At 40.1% G+C, this 22037-nt stretch overlaps 1 protein-coding gene across 6 annotated transcripts in view; it reads left to right on the top strand.

The window, feature by feature from the left end:
• ROS1 (ROS proto-oncogene 1, receptor tyrosine kinase) overlaps window positions 1-22037 on the top strand; it is a 91841-nt gene that overhangs the window by 15532 nt on the left and 54272 nt on the right. For all 6 annotated transcript variants that reach the window (XM_070417540.1, XM_070417539.1, XM_070417542.1 and 3 more), the window contains 13 exons: window positions 474-534; window positions 2804-2952; window positions 3924-4062; window positions 6771-6972; window positions 7572-7648; window positions 9454-9576; window positions 9736-9920; window positions 10868-10965; window positions 14052-14548; window positions 15859-16071; window positions 16813-16923; window positions 17950-18128; window positions 20137-20328. In XM_070417540.1, coding sequence (XP_070273641.1) covers window positions 474-534; window positions 2804-2952; window positions 3924-4062; window positions 6771-6972; window positions 7572-7648; window positions 9454-9576; window positions 9736-9920; window positions 10868-10965; window positions 14052-14548; window positions 15859-16071; window positions 16813-16923; window positions 17950-18128; window positions 20137-20328 — 2226 coding nt within the window. The remainder of the gene's footprint in view (window positions 1-473; window positions 535-2803; window positions 2953-3923; window positions 4063-6770; window positions 6973-7571; window positions 7649-9453; window positions 9577-9735; window positions 9921-10867; window positions 10966-14051; window positions 14549-15858; window positions 16072-16812; window positions 16924-17949; window positions 18129-20136; window positions 20329-22037) is intronic.

The raw sequence follows: 22037 nt of genomic DNA, 5'->3' as shown, positions 1-22037 counted from the left end.
TAGAATAGCATAGAATAGAATAGAGATTGCATCACAGGTATGGGATTTTTTTGGGGAGAAAACTGTTCTAAAATTAGATTGTAATGATGATTGCACAATTCTGTGAATATACTGAAAATTACTGAGCTGTGTGCTTTAGATGGGTAAATTTTAGGATACATGAAATAGATCTCAATAAAACTGTTAAAAAGCGGGGGGGGGGGGGGGGGGCGCGGGAGTAAATACTGTTTTAAGAATGTATTTGTGCACCAAGTTCTTTCATTACATGTATTTTGAAATCTGGGACATGATCAAAAAAGTTCGAAAGGTGCTGTTCTGATCCCACTGGCAAATGAGAACTTTATTATAATTGCAATCATTGGTGGATAGGTGTACTTATTTATCAGGCACTGAGATTTCAAAATGAAGTAGAAGCTTATCAGCCAAAGCAGTAGCGAGGCTGCCCTGACTGGCGTGCTACCTGTCTCCCACAGCGGGAGTCCTGTGAGGTCGGCTGCAGCAGTTCTGAAGGTGCCTATGAAGAGGAAGTCCTAGGTGAGTGGACACACGCAGCTATTACTGAAAATTATCCCCCCCAGTCTAGGAACCTATGCTTCATGTCTATAGCTCACTCAGATCTGTCTAGCTACCTATAATTCAATAATTTCAAATGTGAAAGCCATTTGATAGAGATTCAGTGCGACTCTTCTTTCAGAGCAAAAGAGGGGAACATAGCACATGAGTGATGTTTAGAACCTGGTTTTGCCCTCGTTCAGTAGATGCAATCACTCCTATCAACGAGTGAGAGAAATGTGAAGGAGCCGACTTGATGTCAGGAAATGCCACTGTTCTAATGAACTGAGAGTATAGGAATTGTTAAATTTAATGTTCAGATTCAGCTAGCAGTTATTCAATAAAGCACCTGCCAGAAGCATGGCTCCCTATAGGACTCTAGGACATTTATATGATGTATAGAAGCTGGTCCTGATGTCAGCCCTGGCTGGTCTTATTGCTTATATGGGTCTGGAGCCGAAATACAACTGAGGCCTAGAATCTAGGCCCTAGATGTTACCTCTAGGGAGGAAAGGTCAGGAAGTCCAAATCTCACAGCCAGTGATATGCAAGGGGAGGAAAAGTCACCCTGGGGGCAAGGCCCCACCCTACAATTGATTGATCACCGCTAGGCTTTCCACCCCGTGATCTTCTGTACCTGGCCCATCATCCTTGCTCTGCTCACGTCTGTCTAACTGCCTACAGCAGAACTACTAGCTGGAGGTAATTTATGCTATAAACAATGGATAGCACTACATTCCTATCATTGATATCATATCTTTGTGATGTTGGGCTGTTTTGGTTATTGCTGTGATAAAAAATAAGTACCATGAGAAACTCAACATGGGACAGGAAATGAGATGGGGGCACCCAATCTGATATCAATATTAGAGACATTGTACAGCCCCCCCAAAGCACACAGATCCCATTAGTTAGCAATTATTTTAAGGATGAAACACATATATTATTTTGTCTTTAAATGTATGTGCTATTTTTTTTTCAAATCTATTAAGTTGATAGAGCATGCATACTTATGTTATAATAATAAATGGAACTGTTAGATAATTCTTTTGGTCCAGAGAATCCTAAAAAAACTACTGAGAAATTAAAGATTTCAGAACTGAGGAAGTTTGGAAAACTGATTTACATCCTATTTTAATATTCTGAAATTATACTACCCACTTAATTATACAATTTGGTTAGAATTCCAGTATAATTAGTGCTTTATTTTAAATTTCTCACTGGCTTTGGACCAGTGTCTGTACCACTGACAGATAAGATGTATCCAGTCTAAATAAAGGCATTTGTGCTTACAACCATATCTTTAGTTTGTTACAACAAATTTTATTACCTAGGCACCTAACACCTTGTTTGTCTTGAACACGTGATCCAGTTACCTGTTGGTCTGCTATCTTATTCTATATGAGATACCCTCCATGCCCCTTTTCTACATGGCAGGAATGATAGTAACTAATAATATATTGAAATGTGAATAGCTATCATTTATTAGGCATTTATAAGTCGGGTTTTGTTCTAAGTAATTTATAGGTATCAGCTTTTTCTTTTTTCCTCAGAGATATAAGTATTATCATTGGCCTCATTTACAGATGAGAAAAATGAAGCACAAGTATAAATACCTGCTTGGGGTTACTTGGGGCTGTATAGCTGGAGAGGGATGTAATTTGAATTGTAACCCAGTTATCTCATTCCAGAGCCTTTGGGCTGTGCACTGTGTTAAAAGTAGTATATAGTTCAGTTTAGCTTCTCTTTCTCATTTTGTTCACTCCTGTCTTGATATTTTATTTTTATTTTTTTAAAAATATATTTTATTGATTTTTTACAGAGAGGAAGGGAGAGGAATAGAGAGTTAGAAACATCGATGAGAGAGAAATATCGATCAGCTGCCTCCTGCACATCTCCCACTGGGGATGTGCCCGCAACCAAGGTACATGCCCTTGACCGAAATCGAACCTGGGACCTTTCAGTCCGCAGGCCGACGCTCTATCCACTGAGCGAAACCTGTTTCGGCCTGTCTTGATATTTTAGAATAAACTACTTTACCTCTTTTTCCATATACATTGCCACAACTTTGAAACAAATGTCTTTTTTTAGCTATGAAATATACATTTACTTGTATGTATAATACTCTGGACCCTTCTACCCGGAAAAGTAAAAGTGTTTAAGAGGATGTGGAGAAACTGGAATCCTGCACATTGTTGGTGGGAATGTTGGTGCATGGTGAATGAAATCTTGCTTCCCCCCCCGCCCCCAGAAAATGTAGACCTCCCCACTGCGCCCTTTGCTTCTTCCATTGGGAACCAAAGTGTGACATTACGATGGAAGTCTGCCAACATCTCTGGGATAAAATACATCATTCAGTGGAAATATGCACAGCATCCGGGGAGCTGGACTTACACTGAGGTATGAAAAGCTGCCTATGTACTTAAGCGGTCTTTTTCCCCAAGTTAGTTCAAGTGCCAAATTACTACATGTAACCTATAATAATGAAAGCGTAATATGCTAATTAGACCAGATGACCTTCTGGACGAAGCCTGGGCTGCAAGGAAAGCCTGGGTCCCGGGTGCCAGAGGGAAGCCAGTGCGGCAGTCGGGGGAAGGAAGGCCTACTCTTGCATGAATTTCATGCATTGGGCCTCTAGTTATAGGTATAAAGACATATAGGTATAAACACAATCAGGGGAAGAATCCAACATAAAATGAGTGGCTTGGATTAGGTGAATTTTAATGTAACATGTTACTGCTAAACCCTTTATTTTTTGAGGAAAATATACTAGACATACATATTATTCCTTCAGCACAGCAGCATATAACCAACTACTCATATTATTGGCCATTATCTTCCCATCCCACTTAAAATGATTCTAACGAGGATAAAGGGCAGGAAGGTATCAGCACTGTCCCTTTTAGGAAAGCATGAGCCAGTTTAGAAAAAAATATCCCTAAGACACCAAGTATACAGGGTGTCCCCCCAAAATGTATACATACTTTAACAGCTTAAATATCTCAGTTGATGTTTCTTTCTTTTCCGATTTAACCCATTGGAATTAATAATGGTTAAAAGTATGTGTACATTCTTTTGCAACACCCTGTATTGACTTGAACAATTAAAGTAAAGCTTTGTGGTAAATGCCAAATAATTGAATCCATGATTTTGTGGTTTTGAAGCAGGAAAGGGTTTCTATGTGATTTATGCAGACTGACGTCTGGATGGCTCAGCTCCAAGCTCCAGACCTTCATTTCATCTGGCCTGGGAGGTGCCAAGTCCCCTACATCCAAACGACCACCCACCTTCTCCAAATTAATCTGTGCTCTGGAGTCACGGTGAAGGTAGTGATTCTACAAGTGCTGACGGTTGATCTCTCGTTGATCCAGGCCGTGTCCAAACTGTCCTATGTGGTCGAGCCCCTGCACCCCTTCACTGAGTATATTTTTCGAGTGGTTTGGATCTTCACAGCCCAGCTGCAGCTGTATTCTCCCCCAAGCCCTGGTTACAGGACTCACCCTTATGGAGGTATGGCGTGTCCTTATTGCTCATAAAATAGATTATCCTAAAGCTTTCATCTAATGTGTTTTTATTTTAAACAATGAAATAAATCTGTGCCATCATTAATTGATCCATTCAACAATCGAGTTCCTGTGTGCCAGGTAGTGTTCTCGGTGCTCACCATACCTCTGTGATCGAAGCAAAAAGCCCTGCTCTTGTGGAGCTCACATTTTGGTGGAATAGAAGTGAAGCAGTAAACATAATAAATAAGGAAGGTATATCGTAAGTGGGAAGGTGCCATGCGCTCTGTTAGAGGAGTGTTTTGAACAGGATCTGTCCTTTAGGGGGTTGGAAATGGGGGGTTGAGCGGGAGGAAAGTCAGGTTGCAGTATAAATAAGATGGTCAGAATAAGGCTGAGTAAGCAGTTAGGAATTATGGGAGGTTTTAAAGCAGAAGAGCAATTGTTTCACATGACCCCCCCCCCCCCCCCCCCCTTGCAAGATAATTTTGGCAACTTCACATGGAATGGATTGAGGGAATGAGAGAGATTGGAAAGTAGAGAGACCAGCTGGAAGGTTACAATATTACATTTATACTACATTTTATCAGAGATAGCTAAAAGAAATACTACATATATTGGAGCATTTTCTGATTTCTTCTTTTGAAGATGTGACTTTCGCATCAGGAAAAGGATGCAAGCCTAGAGCCTTTTAGGGAGGCGAATTCCTGGGCCGACATTCAGGGAGAGCTGCCTGGTACCCTCAGCCTCAGAGTGAGCTGAGGGAACCTGCGAGGACTAACTCCAGGCCAGATGTTAGCTGTCCTACCCCTCAGTTCTGGAGATGCAGCTGTGAACTAGGCCTTGGACCTAAGGAAGGACAGCTGATGAAGTTGATTTGGGCATTTCCCCTTCCCTGATTAGCGTCCTCTTCTTGCTTGTTAGATTTCAGGGTAAGTGTGGCCACCTCTGCGGATTATTCCCTGACCATTCCCTCAGATCAGACACTGAGCTAGGACCATGTTTGCAATGTTGCAGATCGGAGTAGAATACATGCATGAATCTTTGTTCAGAAAAATGCCTCATGTGCTTCCACTGTGCTGGATCATTTTCCAGTGCTGGAGAGACACTATGGTTGTCAAATAAAAATAATGAAAAAATGCAAATTTTGCTTTCCATTTCTGGGCCTTTCTCCTGGATATGCCCCCCAGGTGTCCCAGACCCTGTGCTGGGTGTCCTTTCCATGGATAGCATCTCATGCTTCAATTCTCCCTCACTTTTCTAGCCACATCAAAACATATAAAGTTATCTATTTTGTGTTCCATTGACTCATGGTCCTATTCCCTTTTAGCTAGGGAAAATACATGACTTTAGACGGTATGACCGCCTTGTAATTAGGGCCCTTATGTAGATAATTTCTTAACCAACAAGAATGGTTTGGGGCAAGAATTACCTTGCCTAATCTGACCAGTCTTTCAGGGAGGGCTTTTGTGGGGAGATTTGGGCAATAATCACACCATGTAGGTGGGATGGAACTTGCTTGAAGTGGAGCAGATTATATCTGGCCTTAACCGTGATGAGTTAGGCTTTTTGACATAATTTCCACCTCCTTCTTCACCACGGTGACTGAGTGCATGAAGCAGCGGAGTGACGCATTGATGTTTGTGTTTGCTGAAGATCAGTCTGAGAGTTGGGGAGGAGTTGTATCAGAGAAAGGCTGAGAGATGAACTAAAGGCCTTTTTATTTTACTTATTTTTTAACTCTGTTTTTATTGTTGACACTATTACAGATGTCACCCTCCCCTGTCTCCCTCTGCCAGTCCAGTGTGAGGGCTGAACTACCTAATTTCTCCCAACTCTAATAAATCAAGGGTGACATAGAGCATTTGCCAGAAGTGTTTAGAGGGAAAGAGGATACTAAAGAGCAAAGGGACATTAAAATGCAACTTTCCATGGACAGAGGAAGTAAAACATGTGGTTTCAGGGATGGGAGGTATGAGAAGTAGGTGGAGATGTAAATGGAAGACAGGCTGTTAAATCATTTGTTTTCCTTTCTGTTCTTTGCCACTTAGGTAGCTTCTCAAGTCTATTATGCTTAATTAATTAATGCATGCTCCTTTAATTCTTTGCAAGGGAAGGAGGGTAGCTAAAGTGCAGTCAACCTGGATTCCAAGGGACCCTGGGAGCTGGGGGAAGGAAGGTATAGTCTGGGTCATCAGGTGAAGCAGACTGTTCTAACTCAGGCTTATCTGAACCCATATCTTCAGCTGGAACTGGTCAGGCATAGCACTCCGGGGAGTGAAAAGGCCTCAGGACTTAATTCTTTCAACTCATGCTAATCATTGACTCAGTTTTGTTACCCAATTCTTTTCTCCTTCCCAACTTGGTTCCACCCCACATTCAGCTCTTTTAAGCCTCTGGAGAGTTTTGACAACTTTTTTCTAGAATATTTATCCTATCTGTATGCTTCCACATTTAATTCTAGTTAATAAGTAGTTAGAAGTGGGGAAAATAACATTTGAAAGAGTCCCTTAGGAAAACAGCTAACGGGTAAGACTTAGGGATCAAGAGTTGCGGGTCATAGATATCTTACCACCTTCTGTCTATTTTGACTATTGATAAAAGTATTTCACTTGTGTTACCTTTTCAAGAAAACAGGACATTGTTTTCTATCCTATTTAAAAACATAAGCCCTGTATATGCTTCTGCTTACTGTGTCACCATTATCTCTTCTAGTTCCTGAAACTGCTCCTCTCATTAGAAATATTGAGAGCTCAAGTCCTGACACCGTGGAAGTCAGTTGGGCTCCACCCCAATTCCCAGGCGGACCTATTTTGGGTTATAACTTAAGGCTGATCAGCAAAAATCAGAAATTACATTCAGGAACGCAGAGAACCAGTTTCCAGTTTTACTCTACTCTACCAAATACCACCTACAGGTAAGAATTAAGTGGTGCAAGGAAAGCAACATAGTTTAAGTGTACTTTGAGAAGTCCCATTGAATCTGTACTGTTGGGATGAAGTTGTGTTTTTCCTCAAGTTTGCATGCTTACTAGATCACACATCTTAAACAGAAACATTCTCAAGTATTTCTGTTATATTCAGAGGATCCTTATAAATACGGGCTAAATAAAAGACATCATAAATACCATGACTATCATTTCTTCATTTAATTCAACATAAAACAGTAAGGAGGTGAAATTCTGTTAATGGTATTTTGTATTAACTGTTAGGGGTTATTATTTTATTATTGTTAGCTTTTCTAGCATTTACTAAGTCCCTCTAAATTAGGGTAGGAATGGGGTCATGCAGATAGCAGAGTTCAGTTTTTGACCTCTGTGGCCCTGAACTGTTCTATGGGAAATGCAAACAAGGATGTGATTGATGGTCATTTAGTGCCCAGCACTGGCACCAAGTAACTAGATATGTGCATTGTCACATTGTCCTTTAAATAGAAACATGATTGCTCCTTCTATTTTTACCTCCTGTTCACACTATGCCATGTAAAACACATCTCTCCCAATTGTTTTTGGACCAGGTTTTCTATTGCAGCAGTAAATGAGGTTGGTGAGGGGCCAGAAGCAGGATCTAGTATTACCACTTCATCCCCAGCAGGTATGGCCCAGCACTGCTCTTCTGTTACACAGAACTTGGGGCGGGGGGGTGGCGAGGGTGGGTTCAGACCTCAGAGGTCCTGGGTCATCTGGTGTTCCTCCAGACCCCCCTCTTCTGCCCAGATGGACACTGTCTTTTTAGTACTTGGTAAGCTTTCAATTTGATGTATAGAAGTAAGTTGTTAGATGGGAAAGTTTCACATTAGAATTTAGAAATTTAAAGAGTAAAATCAGAAAATTTAGGGATTCAAAAATGGCCTCAAGCAAATCCTTGTTTTCAGGTAAAATCACTAGTGATTGTAACACATTTACACACTTAGGGGTAATACATGATCTTTCTGCCTCAACCCCCATTTTATATTGTGCATCATTGTCATTTAATACATAGCAGATATCTGTTCTCCCAGTCTCCTTAAGGCTTTCAAATATATCTAGACTTAATAATCTCCATGTTACCACTCTGAATATCCGATCTATCAAATTAGCTTTTATTATTTTATAAGTACCCCCTTTTTTTGGCCTTTGGCATTATATATATATATATACACACACACACACACACACACATATACATATATATACACATTATATATATATGTGTATATATATATAATGTGTGTGTATATATATATATATATATATATATATATATATATTGATTTCAGAGAGGAAGGAAAGGGAGAGTGAGATAGAAACATCAATGATGAGAGAGAATCATTGATTGGCTGCCTCTTGCCCACAACCCGAGCATGTGCCCTTGACTGGAATCAAACCCAGGACCCTTCAGTCCACAGACTGACGCCCTATCCCCTGGGCCAAACCAGCTAGGTTGGCCTTTGGCATTTTAACAATTGCCTAGAGACTGAATACTTATTGCATGATGGCTAGGTGAGCAAAATAATAAATGAAAATGCTTTCTAAGAAGCACCAGAAATATTTAGGAATCTAAATAGGAACCTAGTGAAATAGTTTGAATAACACACAAAGACCCAGAATTCTCGGGGTCTGTGGTCTATTTTCCCTCGAACCCATTGGCTGTTTGCCCCTTACCTAACCGCACACACCTATGCCCGTGGGCATAGAATGTCACCCATCTCCAGCCTTTGTTTTCTTTGGCTGTCACTGGAGTCCAGGGAAGGAGAGGTATTTTGGCTATGCAAAAAACATGTCCAAAGGGCAAGTTAAATATAGAGCAGGCTTAAGCTTGTCGTTACTGTCATTATTGCATAACATTTATTAATTGCCCTACAAGTGTTCACCAGCACACACTTCATCAGTCTCCAATAGAACAGGACATCAAGCAGCGTTCTGCTGTCCTCAAATTTCCTTCCTCCAAAGACTTTCATCCTGGCTCAGGAAGATATATTGAAGACAATATGAAGACAACCAATGCTTCTGTGTGTGTGTGTGTGTGTGTGTGTGTGTGTGTGTGCGTGCACTACGTAACACCCACTCTGGCCTGGGCTGGACCACCTCCACCAAGCAGTCAGATTCTTATGGCTGACCTTAGTGAGCTGAACTTCTCTTGTGGCAAGGCTGTTGAGAATGGCGATACTCCATGTCATGTTATTTTGAGGGCACTTAGAGCACATACACATACAACCCACTTGGTTGACACTGTACTTGCTATCCCAATCCTAGAATCATGTGATTTATACCACAGTTGAAATGCCCCAGTGCCTTCAGAGGAAATCTGACCAGCCTCTTTCAAGTGCTCGTCCCCTTGCTTTGGAGGGTGGCATTGATCTTCTTGTGTCGATGTGTATACGGTTGGGGTTGTCTCTGGACATCGTGTTGTCATTTTAGTTCAAGAAGAGGAACAGTGGCTCTTTTTATCCAGAAAATCTTCTCTAAGAAAGAGATCTTTAAAACATCTAGTAGATGAAGCACAGTGCCTTCAGTCAGATGCTGCACACCATAACATTACAGGTCAGTATGAGAGAAATATTTCCTTCGTGTGAAAAGAAAGATCCAGGTTGATTTCTCTTTTAATCTCTTCATGAAAAATTAAAGAACTACATTATCTTTTATGTAAGTTTTTTGTCCGTTGCCATAAAATAACGCACGTGCATTTGCATGGTCTTCTAGGAATATCAGTTCATGTCCAGCGGCAAGTTGTTTATTTCTCTGAAGGGACTCTCATATGGGCCAAGGAGGCTTCCAACATGTCTGATGTGTCTGACCTGAGAATTGTTTACAGAGGTTCAGGATTGATTACTTCCATCTCCATCGACTGGCTTTATCAGAGAATGTATTTCATCATGGATGAACTGGTCAGTCTGAGAGTTTAAAGTGAATAAGCAGATACTGATATTCATATGTATATTAGATGTATTTATAAGTAAACATAATTTTTCATTAAATAAATATTCATTGATTATTTACTATTAGAGGCCCAGTGCACGAATTCGTGCACAGATGGGGTCTGGCCAGCCCACCCTGATGGGGTCCCATCGGGGTGGCCCAGCAGGGGGGAGGGAGGGGCCATGGGCAGTTGGCTGGCCAGCCCCGCCCCCTGGTCAAACTCCTGGTTGAACTCCTGGTTGAGGGGACAATTTGCATATTAGCCTTTTATTATATAGGATGTTTTAGATACTAGGTTAACAATAAATCATAGATCTGCTCTATAGGAGGGTCTAGACTTTACCTAGTACTAGTCCTGACCTACCATTAAATCATTTTTATTGGTGATTTTTCAGAGCCATGAGTTTATGCTAATGATAATTCATCTCCCATAAGATAGAGGTGGTACGGGTGTTATAACTAGGTGGGCCTCCCCATCATGGTCAAAATTAGCTGCAAGCACTTTGAATTATATAGTAACCAGGGTTGACTTTAGGTCTCTGGAAACCAGTATTACTGCAGTCTTTGAGAAGACATAGTCTTGAGGTGTTCCAAGTTTCCTTCTTTGAAAGGACAGGCTTATCATAGTCACTATGGCTGGAAGTCTGTAAGCTTGGGTTAGCCTAAGTATTAAAAACAGTTGAGTGCCTACCGAAGCCAGGAAAATAGGTACTTTATTTAATTAATGTCAATAGGATACAAACTCATTAGGGCATAGGAATTAAAACGGAGTTTTAGGGCATTTTCATGTTTTCAAAAAATGCTCGGTGACCAGCACAATTCTAAGCACAGAACAGATAGATGCCCAAGAAATATTTGTTGGCCAAATTGAATCTAAACAGATACTAATCCTACTGCTGGAATTTTGATTCTCTAGATATATGTTTGTGATTTAGAGAACTGCTCAAACATCGAGGAAATTACTCCTCCCTCAGTTATTGCACCTGAAAAAATTGTGGCTGATTCATACAATGGGTAAGTGGATTAGTCTTGTAATGTGAATTCTCCCATGGGTAAGAAACTTTGGGAAACTTGCTTAATAATGAAACATTGTCGCCTCAGAAGAGCCCATCTATGTATCTTAGCTCAAATTGAAATAAATCCAGGTAATGTTTTCATTCTGTAGAGCCAGGAGGGGATTTCTTTCAAACTGGATCCACAACTTCTCTAGTGAAGAGTTTTCCCTTTCTCATTCACAGTAAAATATGGGTGTATGTGAAAGACCCCTTGTCTGGGGCTCAGGGACCTGGGTGCTAGTACTGTCACTATTTTATGGTGCAACCCGGGTCTCATTGCCCCCCTCCATGCTCCCTGTAAGAAGCCCTTCCATTTCTGCCTTTCATCGCACTCTTTCTTTTGCTGGGCAACTCAGCATCAGTTCATTTCTGTGGTCTGGTTCTTAAACCTATGAAGAGGCTGATTGATCAGAATGCTGCCAGCATCTACCTTAGGAGACAAGAATTGATGGTTAAATACAGGTAAAACTTTGCCGTTACAAATAACTATTTTTCCCTTCACTACAAATGGGATGGACACATTTTAGCTCAGGTGTGCTGCTATACTGCAATAGGACCTCAAACAAGTAACTTCATGCCCGTGACCTTTATTTTATCCCTCCATATGGGGATGACTTCCCCAGCTGGGCTATTTTGAGGATGGAATGAGGTTCTCACTGTCAATGTATTTTGTGATCTCCAAATGCACATAACTGTGCAGGATGAAAACATAGAAAGTTATCTTGTAATTTATTTCTTAACTGTGGCCAGATAATTACAGGTTAGTAACTAATAAGCAAGGCCAATGTTTGTAAGATTAAACATTTTTCTTTCCTGTAGGGATAAAGTTATTTTCATTTTGAATTTTTAAAAAAGTCCATACAACCTTTTATTGTTCTCAAATTAACCTTCATGAATAAAAGATTGCTCAATATTGATTTAAAATCAATCAAGCCTTTCTACTCATATTAATTGTTTCCTAGATATTTATTTTAAAATCTTAGGTTTGAAAGAATCACTGCATTACAGAAAACAATTTTAAAAACCCTGTGATGGAAGGCAGGTCCTTTGGACTCTGAATCTTATTTTCCTCATTTGTAAAAGTCTAAAATCCTATTAAGTGTACCTTTGTTGCTGCCAGTTACACAAAAGGACTCGTTCTGAGGACAGTGAACTTCGCCCACTAAATCACACCCTCAAAATGCACCTCAGTGAGGTCTTTGGTGGCTCTTTTTTCCCCATAAATAAAAGGTTAATTTCTGCTTAGGTTTTGAAATGTGACTAGAAAAAAAATAATGATAATTAATAGTTATTAGACACTTAATATGTGGTTTTAAGTGCATTACTTCAACAATCCATTTAATCCTTATTCAACACTATGATGTAGGTGCTTTTAATATCTAAGATTATAAATAGGAAAGCAAAGAAGAGGTTGATTTAGTAATTGCCCAAGATCACACAGCTATTTGGGGATGACACCAGCACATGACTTCCTACTCCGGGGCCTATCTTCTAATCATCTCCCCATACCGTGGTAGACTTTCTGTAAAAACCAGTTGTAACTCTTAGCAACACTTAGTGAATGTTCCTAAAGCACTCCAGATGTGGGGAAAAGTTGATTCTCCTGCTATTAAAAAAGGTTTCCTTTATGCTGTCATTTTGCACCATTGAATTATAACCTCACTGAGTGTGTACCTGCTATAAACCTTTTTCCTTCTTCCCTCATCCTTGCCTCACCCTCCTTTCCTCTCTATATTCTACCTCCCACACCCCAGCTCTCCTCACCTTTCTTTTCTTTGTCTTCCCCCTCTCCCCCCAACGTGGCGATGAGCTCTAGAAACATGCACTCCTCTCTGCTTCAGTATAAGAATTGTAATCTTTGCCCCATAACTTTTTCCTTCTATCTACTCTGAAATCCCTAAACAATTTGAATTTGGGAAACAAAAGCAGGAAGTTAAGAGCCAAGGTGTTTCTGCTTTTTGCCTGCCACAATCTTCCCTTAGGATAAAGAGCACAGGTTCATATCTCAGCATGGAGTTTATATCTCAGGATAATGTTCTGGCACAGGAGTCTTGAGCATATTGATAACGATTTGGAATAGTCATCCGGAGAACAGGAGTGGGACTGAATAGGATGAGGACAAGGATTTGACAGTTGTAGCTTCAAACCCTGCCAACCCATGGGTTTGTGATGAGAAAGACTTACTAAGCAAAAGTACATCTGTCCCCATGAACACAAATCCAAAATTGGCTACATTCAAATGAATAGTTTTATATTTTAGTTAATATCCTGACAGATTTGATTATCAATGAAGTATTTTAGCGGTGTTTCCTTTTTCATTATTATAAATTCATTTGCACCGCTCCCTCGATGTTTGGCTTCAAATTATATGAATTTTCAAAATTCCTCCATTGGCTTCTTTCTTCTGATTACTGGGTGGTCCTGCTCCCATTTGCGGTATTTCTTCATGAGTTGTAAAATGGTAGCCTTAGTGCTGCAATTGTAAATATTTTTAAAAGCTTAGTCTACTAAAAATGCAAAGTATCTTTGCTAAATATTTATCATAAACTAATAACTGAGATTTTAAAAAAGTGGTTGAAATGTTTTTGCTTTCTTCCATTTTTTCATTTACAATGCATGGGAAAGTTTATTGGCAGAATTAGACTTAAAAATTTGTGGTTTTTGGAGAAAAGTTTTTTATAATAAATAACATGTGTAACTGTGTAACTTTTATATAATGTGCATTCCTTTAAGAGTAGGTTCCATTAGAAAGTCCTTAAATCCTTTTTGCTTTTAAATTCTATGATTCTAAAAAGTCATGTATAATGAGGATGCTAAGCATTAGAAATGAGGCTGAAATTTTTCAGTGTTCCAACTTCTAACTTAAATGAATAGAGCATATCTTTAGTAAATATCCTAACTCTTTTGGCCCTTGGGAAACCCTGTACTTATTAACTCTGGAAATACATGATTCTGATTGCACAATTGAGTAAAGCAATGGGTTGGGGAGGTTACTCATCTACCTTTGCATTGAGTCAAACCAGGCTTCTTTTGTTCCCACGTCAGGTATGTCTTTTATCTCCTGAGAGATGGCATTTATAGAGTAGCTCTCCAGGTGCCACCTGGTCGGGACTCAGAAGCCATGCGTATTGTGGAAAGTTGCACATTAAAGGACTTCGCAGTAAAGCCACAGTCCAAGCGAATCATTTACTTCAACGACACCACCCAAGTCTTCATGTCAACATTTCTGGATGGCTCTGCTTCCCATCTTGTCCTCCCTCATGTCCCCTTTGCTGATGTGAAGAGCTTTGATTGCGAGAACAATCACTTCCTTGTCACAGATGGCAAGGCTGTTTTCCAGCAGGATGCGTTGTCTTTTAATGAGTTCATCGTGGGATGTGACCTGAGACACATAGAAGAGTTTGGGTTTGGTAACTTGGTCATGTTTAGCCGGTACACCCAGCCATACCCGCTGCCGGCCCGCCCGCAGCAGCTCTCTGTGCTGTTTGGATCCTACCAGGCCCTGGTTCAGTGGAAGCCTCCTGCCCTCGCCATAGGAGCCAGTGAGTGCCCTCTCCCCAGCACGGTCATGGCCTCAGTGGAAGGAAAGGAAAGCTCGAACTGCTTGACATTGTCACTCGGTTTTGAGAGCTCATCTGTGATGATGCACCCATCAACCAGAGTGCTACTTAGCGCAAAAAGGAGTTTTGACATGTTTAGTCTGCATTTACTAGTTTTGCATTGGGAGGCTCTCTATGTTTTTCATTTATATCCCAACAGAATGGCTCAAACGTTTATTAAGTGTATACTAGGAGCCAGGCACTGATAAGCTAGTCTGAGTGAATATTAGCCAGGGGGTTAGGGCACTTGGGTTGAGGTTTTCTATCCATTATAACCTTTAATTAATTTGAACAATTCCCTAAAACTCTCTAAACCTGAACTTCTACCTCTGGAGAGGCAGTTTATGTGGCGGGTAAGTAGGTGGGCTCTGGAGCCGGCCTGCAGCGACTCAAAGGCTGGTCTTGCCATTTATTAGCAGAATGACCCTGGACAACTTAATCAGTTCCCACTACTGGAAGATGGGGATATTAATTCTTTCTATGGGATTGTCATGTAGATTAAAGTAAGATGCGTAAGTAGAAAACACTTAGAACAATACCTAGCACAGAGGTCAGCAAACTTTTTCTATAAATGAAGGACCAGGTATAAATATGTTCAGCTTTGTGGTTCATACGGTCTCTGATATAGTTATGCAACACTGTCTTTGTAGTGTAGAAACAGCCATAGATAACATGTAAATGAGTATCGGTGGCTGTGTTCCAGTACAACTTCATTTACATAAACAGAAGTGGGCTAGATTTGGCCCCGGGACTGTAGTTTGCCAACCCCTAGCCACCTAAGGTATTTAGCAAACATTGTCTATTTTCTACTTTAAGACAAAGTTAATTATGCCTGTTTGCTGTATATCACAAAGACAGCTACAAATGAATAAGCAAATTTTGGGCTTCTGGGAGAAAAGTGCTATGCAAGCACTAGAATTATATTAGAGATTCACCACAAACATTTGCTTATTAGGAGCCTGGTTCCACCTGGCGGTGTGAGAGAGACCCCTCTGACAATTCTGTGCAGCCAAGTGTCCTCTGATTTATTGGGAAAAATGACTCCATCAATAAGCAAGATGAGTGGCATGGGTGGAATGGACACTGTTCTAGTTATACCGTCAAACTAACCCTGATGATTGGGGGGTAACAGGTATTACTGCCCAATGACCCTTCCATTCAAGGTGAGGCTAGAGATGAATTTCCTCATGACCCTTTGTTTGCCCTTGCTGATGTCATCCCGGCCAGTAATATTGGTTAACTCTTCTGATTAGGCCCTTCCTCCTGGCAGAACTGGACTTACGAGGTGAAAATATCAACCCAAGACTTCCCCGGAAACACTCGCGTTTTCTCTAACATACGTGGGACCGTGCTGAATGTCCCCGGGCTGCAGAGTGCGACACAATACGAGGTTTCCGTGAGAGCAAGTTCTCCCAAGGGGCCAGGCCCGTGGTCAGAGCCCTCGGTGGGTACTACCCTGGTGCCAGGTGAGAAAATGTTCTTGATTTAGGGAGTGATTCTGACAAAGAAAGACTTATTCCCCGTGTTCCTTAAAATTAGTCACTTCCAATGTAGTAAAGAAGTTAGAATGAGGGTGTGATGGTCTCTTGAGTATGTTTATCTGAGATTAGGAAAACACCTAAAGCTCTGGGTAACATTTTATGTGTCTGGCCTGTTATTGTAAACTTTCTAAAGATAGTTTGTGGGAAAAACATCCTTTTCTTCTCCTTCATGACTTTCTTCTTTCTTATGGTTTATTAAGCAATAGCACTCCTTGAGCTCTGAAGGTCATGTGGAGAGAAGTTGAGGGGCTGCAAATTATGTTAAATATCATCCTCTTGACAGAAAAAAAGGGAAGATAATTGTACCATTTATACTGCTACTGTTATCACAATTGCTTCTGGGTGCTCTGAATGGGAACGTGGCAACCAATAGCCAAAGCGAAAACACACACACACAAAAAAACAAATTCTGCCATGACATTGCTATAGAGGCTATATCACCATACATTTCTCTTCACATTCAATTTTAAATATTTACATAAAAATCTGAGAGTATGTTTAATATGATATATAATTCTATTAAGCAGACACAATTGCTCATACCTTCCACAGCATTTTTTAAAATGTTGATATTCTTTTACTTTATAAAGAAAACCTTAAGATGTGTGCCTTAAAAAGTGTGCTTTCTGTGATATTTCCTTCAATTTCTTTTTTTTCACCCAATAGCTACAGAACCACCATTTATCATGGCTGTCAAAGAAGATGGACTTTGGAGTAAACCATTAAATAGCTTTGGCCCAGGAGAATTCTTATCCTCTGATATAAAGAATGTGTCAGGTACATGCCAAGTCCCTTTACACTTGGAATGACAGGTTTCTACTCATTCCCAAGCTATTTGATAAATCAAAGAATCAAGCGTTTTGGTATTAGGTCAATAATGAAAGGGGGGAAAATGCACTGAACTGTACTTCCAGGGACAGTATTAAGAAAATGTTGGTTCTCAAGTAGGAATGCTGTTTATTATTTCACAAAATGTGAGGTTACTTATTGATTCATGCCCATTTCAGGAACGCTTTGATGTATTTCTCATATAGTTTAATCTATCAGTGTTGTCTCACAGTAACAACCTATCTTGTTCCACTGAGACAGCTACGCTTCAGTAATTTATTATGAATTGGCTATAAGACTGGAGCATGAAAAGGCTGCATGAAGATATAAACAAAGAATAAGAAATGATTTTATGACAGAGGATTATTCAGTAATGAGTGGGTCATTTTGCCGGGAAGACATTAGAATGAAGAAAAGTCTTCATTCCAGGATGATATAATAGTGACCTTGCTGGAAGAGGGCATCTTCTATAACTACCTAAGTATTTGATCTATTTGTGTGGCCATTAAAATACAACAGCATTTCTGACCAACAAAGAAGTTGGACTTAGGAGGTATTGCCTAATGGAAAGAATGCTTTGGAGTTGGCTTGAATCTTGGCTCCCCCTCTTTTCATTTGTGAGATCTCAGGCAGAACAGATAATCTCACCGAGTCTCAGGTTTGCCATGTCAAAAATGAGGATACTTCCTATTTCATAGCTTTGTTTTAGGAATTAAGTGAGACGTGTAGAAGTGCCTGGGATAATGTTCAGGAAAGAGGAGATGCTTAATGAATATTAGTTCCTCTCTCTAGTTCCAGTGGTAAAGATTTTGAGGTAACATTATTGAAATATTCTTGACCAATCCCTGACGGTCTAGTGACTCTCTATGTTAGTATATGCTATTAGATTCGGGTGCAAGTGTGATTTCTTGACTTGCTCTGCTTGTGTCAGCACATATGAAAAAAATAACTTTTACCAATTCGCTCTGTTTTGAGACATGGATTGGTATAACAACAGACTCTACTACAGTGACATGAAAGGTGATGTTCACGTGTGGCTGCTGAATGGGACGAATATCTCCAAGAATTATCACATACCCAGCATTGCAGGAGCAGGGGCGTTAGCTTACGAGTGGCTGGGTCACTTTCTCTACTGGGCTGGAAGGTCATATGTGGTAAGTTAAAGCCTGGCATTCTGGAAGCTCTAGAACAGTGGTTCTCAACCTTCTTAATGCCACGACCCTTTAATACAGTTCCTCATGTTGTGGTGACCCCCCAATTTCATTGTTACAAATTGAACATAATTAAAGCATAGTGATTAACCACAAAAACAATATGTAATTATATATGTGTTTTCTGATGGTCTTAGGCGACCCCCAAAGGGGTCACGACCCACAGGTTGAGAACCGCTGCTCTAGAGCAATGCCCACCCACTTCAGTGGTTTGAATGTTATTTTCATGATTTTTTTTCATATTAGTGTACCATCTATGCTATTATTTATTGAATATTTGTCTTTAAGTCTGCTCAATTTTTATTAAGATGCATCTATGTGTGAAGGAAATTTTATATCTTTGGTGTACTATTTCCAACAATATCTTAAAATAAATATATTAAAATGTTCACTAGTGGGTCAGTGTCCTGGAGGAAGATAGCTCACTCCACCTAAGTGAAGGGACCATTTTCAAAGGTGTAGATAGGGCTAAGGAAAACAAGGGATGGCAAAGCATGCCCTGGGCTAGCAAGTGTGGAAAGATATAACTACTTTCAGGCATAAAGGGGCAAAGGAAAGAAGGAGAAGAACCTGTGAGGACTGTAGCTTTAGGAGAGTTGCTGACATGAAACCCAATCACTGTCAAAATGTGTGGTCTGGAGAATGAGTTCCCCAACCCCTCCTTCCTTCTGCCCTCCCATCTCCGGCCAGTGCTTCTGTTGGCTGAACCTCCCTGAAAACCAGAGAACAAGGGAGTCCAGTGATGCAGTTTATAGGTGTCAGCCTTCAGGAGGAAGAGGAGGGTGGAGAGGGCTGAGAGTAGACCTCGAGGCAAAATGAAGACATCTTGTGTATGTGTAGTGATACACTTTGAAAGGAAAGATGGTTAGTGATGAGAACACTAGTCTAACAGATCAAGAAGTATAGTACTGAAATTGTTTTCTAGTCAGGAGTGTGCTATTGTACACACTTTTATTCACTCAACAATCATTTATCTATTACCAATATGTTTAGAACCTTGAGAATCAGCATAGTTGGGAATATAAATAGTAGACATGTCCCTGCTCTTTTTTTAAAAAAAAATAACATATAAACTTTATTGAGATATAATTACAAGTCATAAAATTCACCCTTTTGTTATGTAAAATGAAGTGGTTTTTTAATATGTTCAGTGTTGTGCAACCATCACCACTTGCCCCTGGTCTTTTAATAAGATAAAAATACATAAATGGAATAATAGAAGACACACACAAATTAATGTATTTAGAGGCCAGCATTCTGGTATAGTCTGAATTTCTAAGTGCCAGTGACATGTAGGCAGAGTTGATGGGGTTAATTAGAGACTGCTCCCTAAAATGGGTTAGTTGGAAAATAGTTTAGAAGGAGAAAGTGGAAGAATGGGTATGAAAATTGGCTTTAAGTATTTGCTCGGTTTCTTAAAAACTGTCTAACTCCAGGAAAAATTACTTAACTTCTTTGAACCCAGTTTACTCTTGAAAAAGTAGGGGATAGAAATCCTTAATAGGCTTACTGTTCCCTATTTACATATTGTGACACATGTGAAGTTGTTGGTTATAAGAGCTTATATTTTAAATATTGAAAAAATATATAGTGCTAGGCATATAATACATACTCACTAATAATGCCAGTATTTAATGTTAGGAAAACATGTTGATAGAAAGGAATCTGATATAATACATTCTTATCCAGTGTTTTGACTGGATATATGATTAGGAAGAGCAAGTATTTAACTCAAAATAAATGCATATTCCTTCTCTTTAGGAACATGAAAAGTGATAAGGTTCATGAGGGCAGGTCCCATGACTATTATGTTTACAAGGTTTAGTACATAGTGCCAATAGGTACTTATGATTGGAAAAATGACTGGTAAATGCAGCAGTTCAATAATAATTGCAATAAACTATTCAGGAATCATGATGTTATTTAAAAATCATATGATTGTGTTTTATAGATACAAAGGCAGTCTGTGTTGACAGGACACGCAGATATTGTGACGCATGTGAAGTTGTTGGTGAATGACATGGTGGTGGATTCCGTGGGTGGATATCTCTATTGGACCACACTCTACTCAGTTGAAAGCACCAGGCTAAATGGAGAAAGTCCCCTTATACTACAGGCGCAGCCCTGGTTTTCTGGGAAAAAGGTGACAAATTAAAAATAAGATCTGATTATTTAATAATTCTGAGTAGTGCTATTGTATAGTTATGATAATACTCTTTCAGCTTATTGTGTATAGTTAAGGTAGAATCTGAAAGGAAATACTGTTACAGTAAGATTTTGGCATAAGCAAGATTTCTCTTTCATTTGATTGTCATAATTGATTTAAATTTTTAAAATATAAGATGGAAATTTTTGGTAGTTTGCCTTATCTTGAATGGTCCAAACTGAAAAGCATTTTAATTTCTGATTGTTTTTATAGTCTCAGAAATTCTGTGGGGTATATTAGAGCTTGTTGGATGGTGATTAAGTGTTTTATTATTTTTTAAACTACACTCCTGGTACACGACATTCATGCACTTGGGGAAGGGGGGGTCCCTCAGCCAGGCCTGTGCCCTTTTGCAGTCCGGGAGCCCTCGGGGGATGTCCGTCTGATGGCTTAGGCCTGCTCCCCTCTGCAGGAGGGGACTGGGCAGGCGATCAGGGGACAGCTGGCCCTGCCCCCCACTGCAGCAGCTGCTGCTGGCTTCCCTCTGCTGCAGGTGACCAGTGGGCTGGCCCCGCCCTTCCCCCCCATTATCCCTCTGCCCTGCTGGTCGCTGATGACCCTCCCATCACTGCCCCCTCCCTCTGCCTGCTGGCATGTGCCTTGGCTGGCCTGGCACCACCTGCTCACTGACCCCATCCCCCACTGACCAGAAGTTCTGCTGTTCAGTCTATTTGCATATTACTCTTTTATTATATAGGATATATTTTTATTGGCTTCAGAGAGAAAAGGAGAGGGAGAGAGAGATAGAAACATCAATGATGAGAGAGAATCATTGATAGGCTGCTTCCTGCACACTCCATACTGGGGATTGAGCCTGCAACCTGGGCATGTGCCCTGATCGGGAATCAAACCCTGACCTCCTGGTTCATAGGTCGATGTTCTACCACTGAGCTACGCCGGCTGGGGTCAGTTTTGGATGTTGACTGCTCTAAAAACTGTCTGACCTCCAAGCAAAATATTTGACTTCTCTGTATGTGTTTCCTTTTCTGAATAATGGGAATATTAACAATTAGTCTAACTCTCAGGCTTGTTGCAAAGATTAAATGAAATAATTAGTGGGAAGTACTGACAATAGTTCCAAACACATGGTAACTGCTTAATAGTTAAGCTCTTATTGTAATTCAGTCTAAATAACAATCTGATTTAAGAATTTTTTTTTTTTATATTTTATTGATTTTTTACAGAGAGGAAGGGAGAGGAATAGAGAGTTAGAAACATCGATGAAAGAGGAACATCGATCAGCTGCCTCTTGCACACCCCCTACTGGGGATGTGCCCGCAACCCAGGTACATGCCCTTGACTGGAATCGAACCCGGGACCTTTCAGTCCGCAGGCCGACGCTCTATCCACTGAGCCAAACCGGTTTCAGCAATGATTTAAGAATTTTTTAAAACAAATATTATTTTTACTTCCTCAACTTCTAGAATCAGTGCCCATTGTTCTTAGTCCTCTTTAACTACCCTCTATGTATTCATCTAAATTTCTGAATTTTGTTTCTTCTGGTTGTAATAGTAATATATGTCTACTATAGGAAATTTAGAAATTACAAAAAAGCATGAAGAAGAAAGACATCACTCATACTGTTTGTAACTATGATATTTCTTAAAGTTTTGAATATTTTAAAGTTTGTTTTTTTCTTTTGTCAA

The sequence above is a fragment of the Myotis yumanensis genome, unplaced genomic scaffold (genome assembly GCF_028538775.1).
Source record: "Myotis yumanensis isolate MYYU_CA2020_CCGP unplaced genomic scaffold, mMyoYum1.0.hap1 SCAF_6, whole genome shotgun sequence".
Classification (NCBI taxonomy): Eukaryota; Metazoa; Chordata; class Mammalia; order Chiroptera; family Vespertilionidae; genus Myotis; species Myotis yumanensis.
This window is presented reverse-complemented; position numbering and strand designations above follow the sequence as displayed.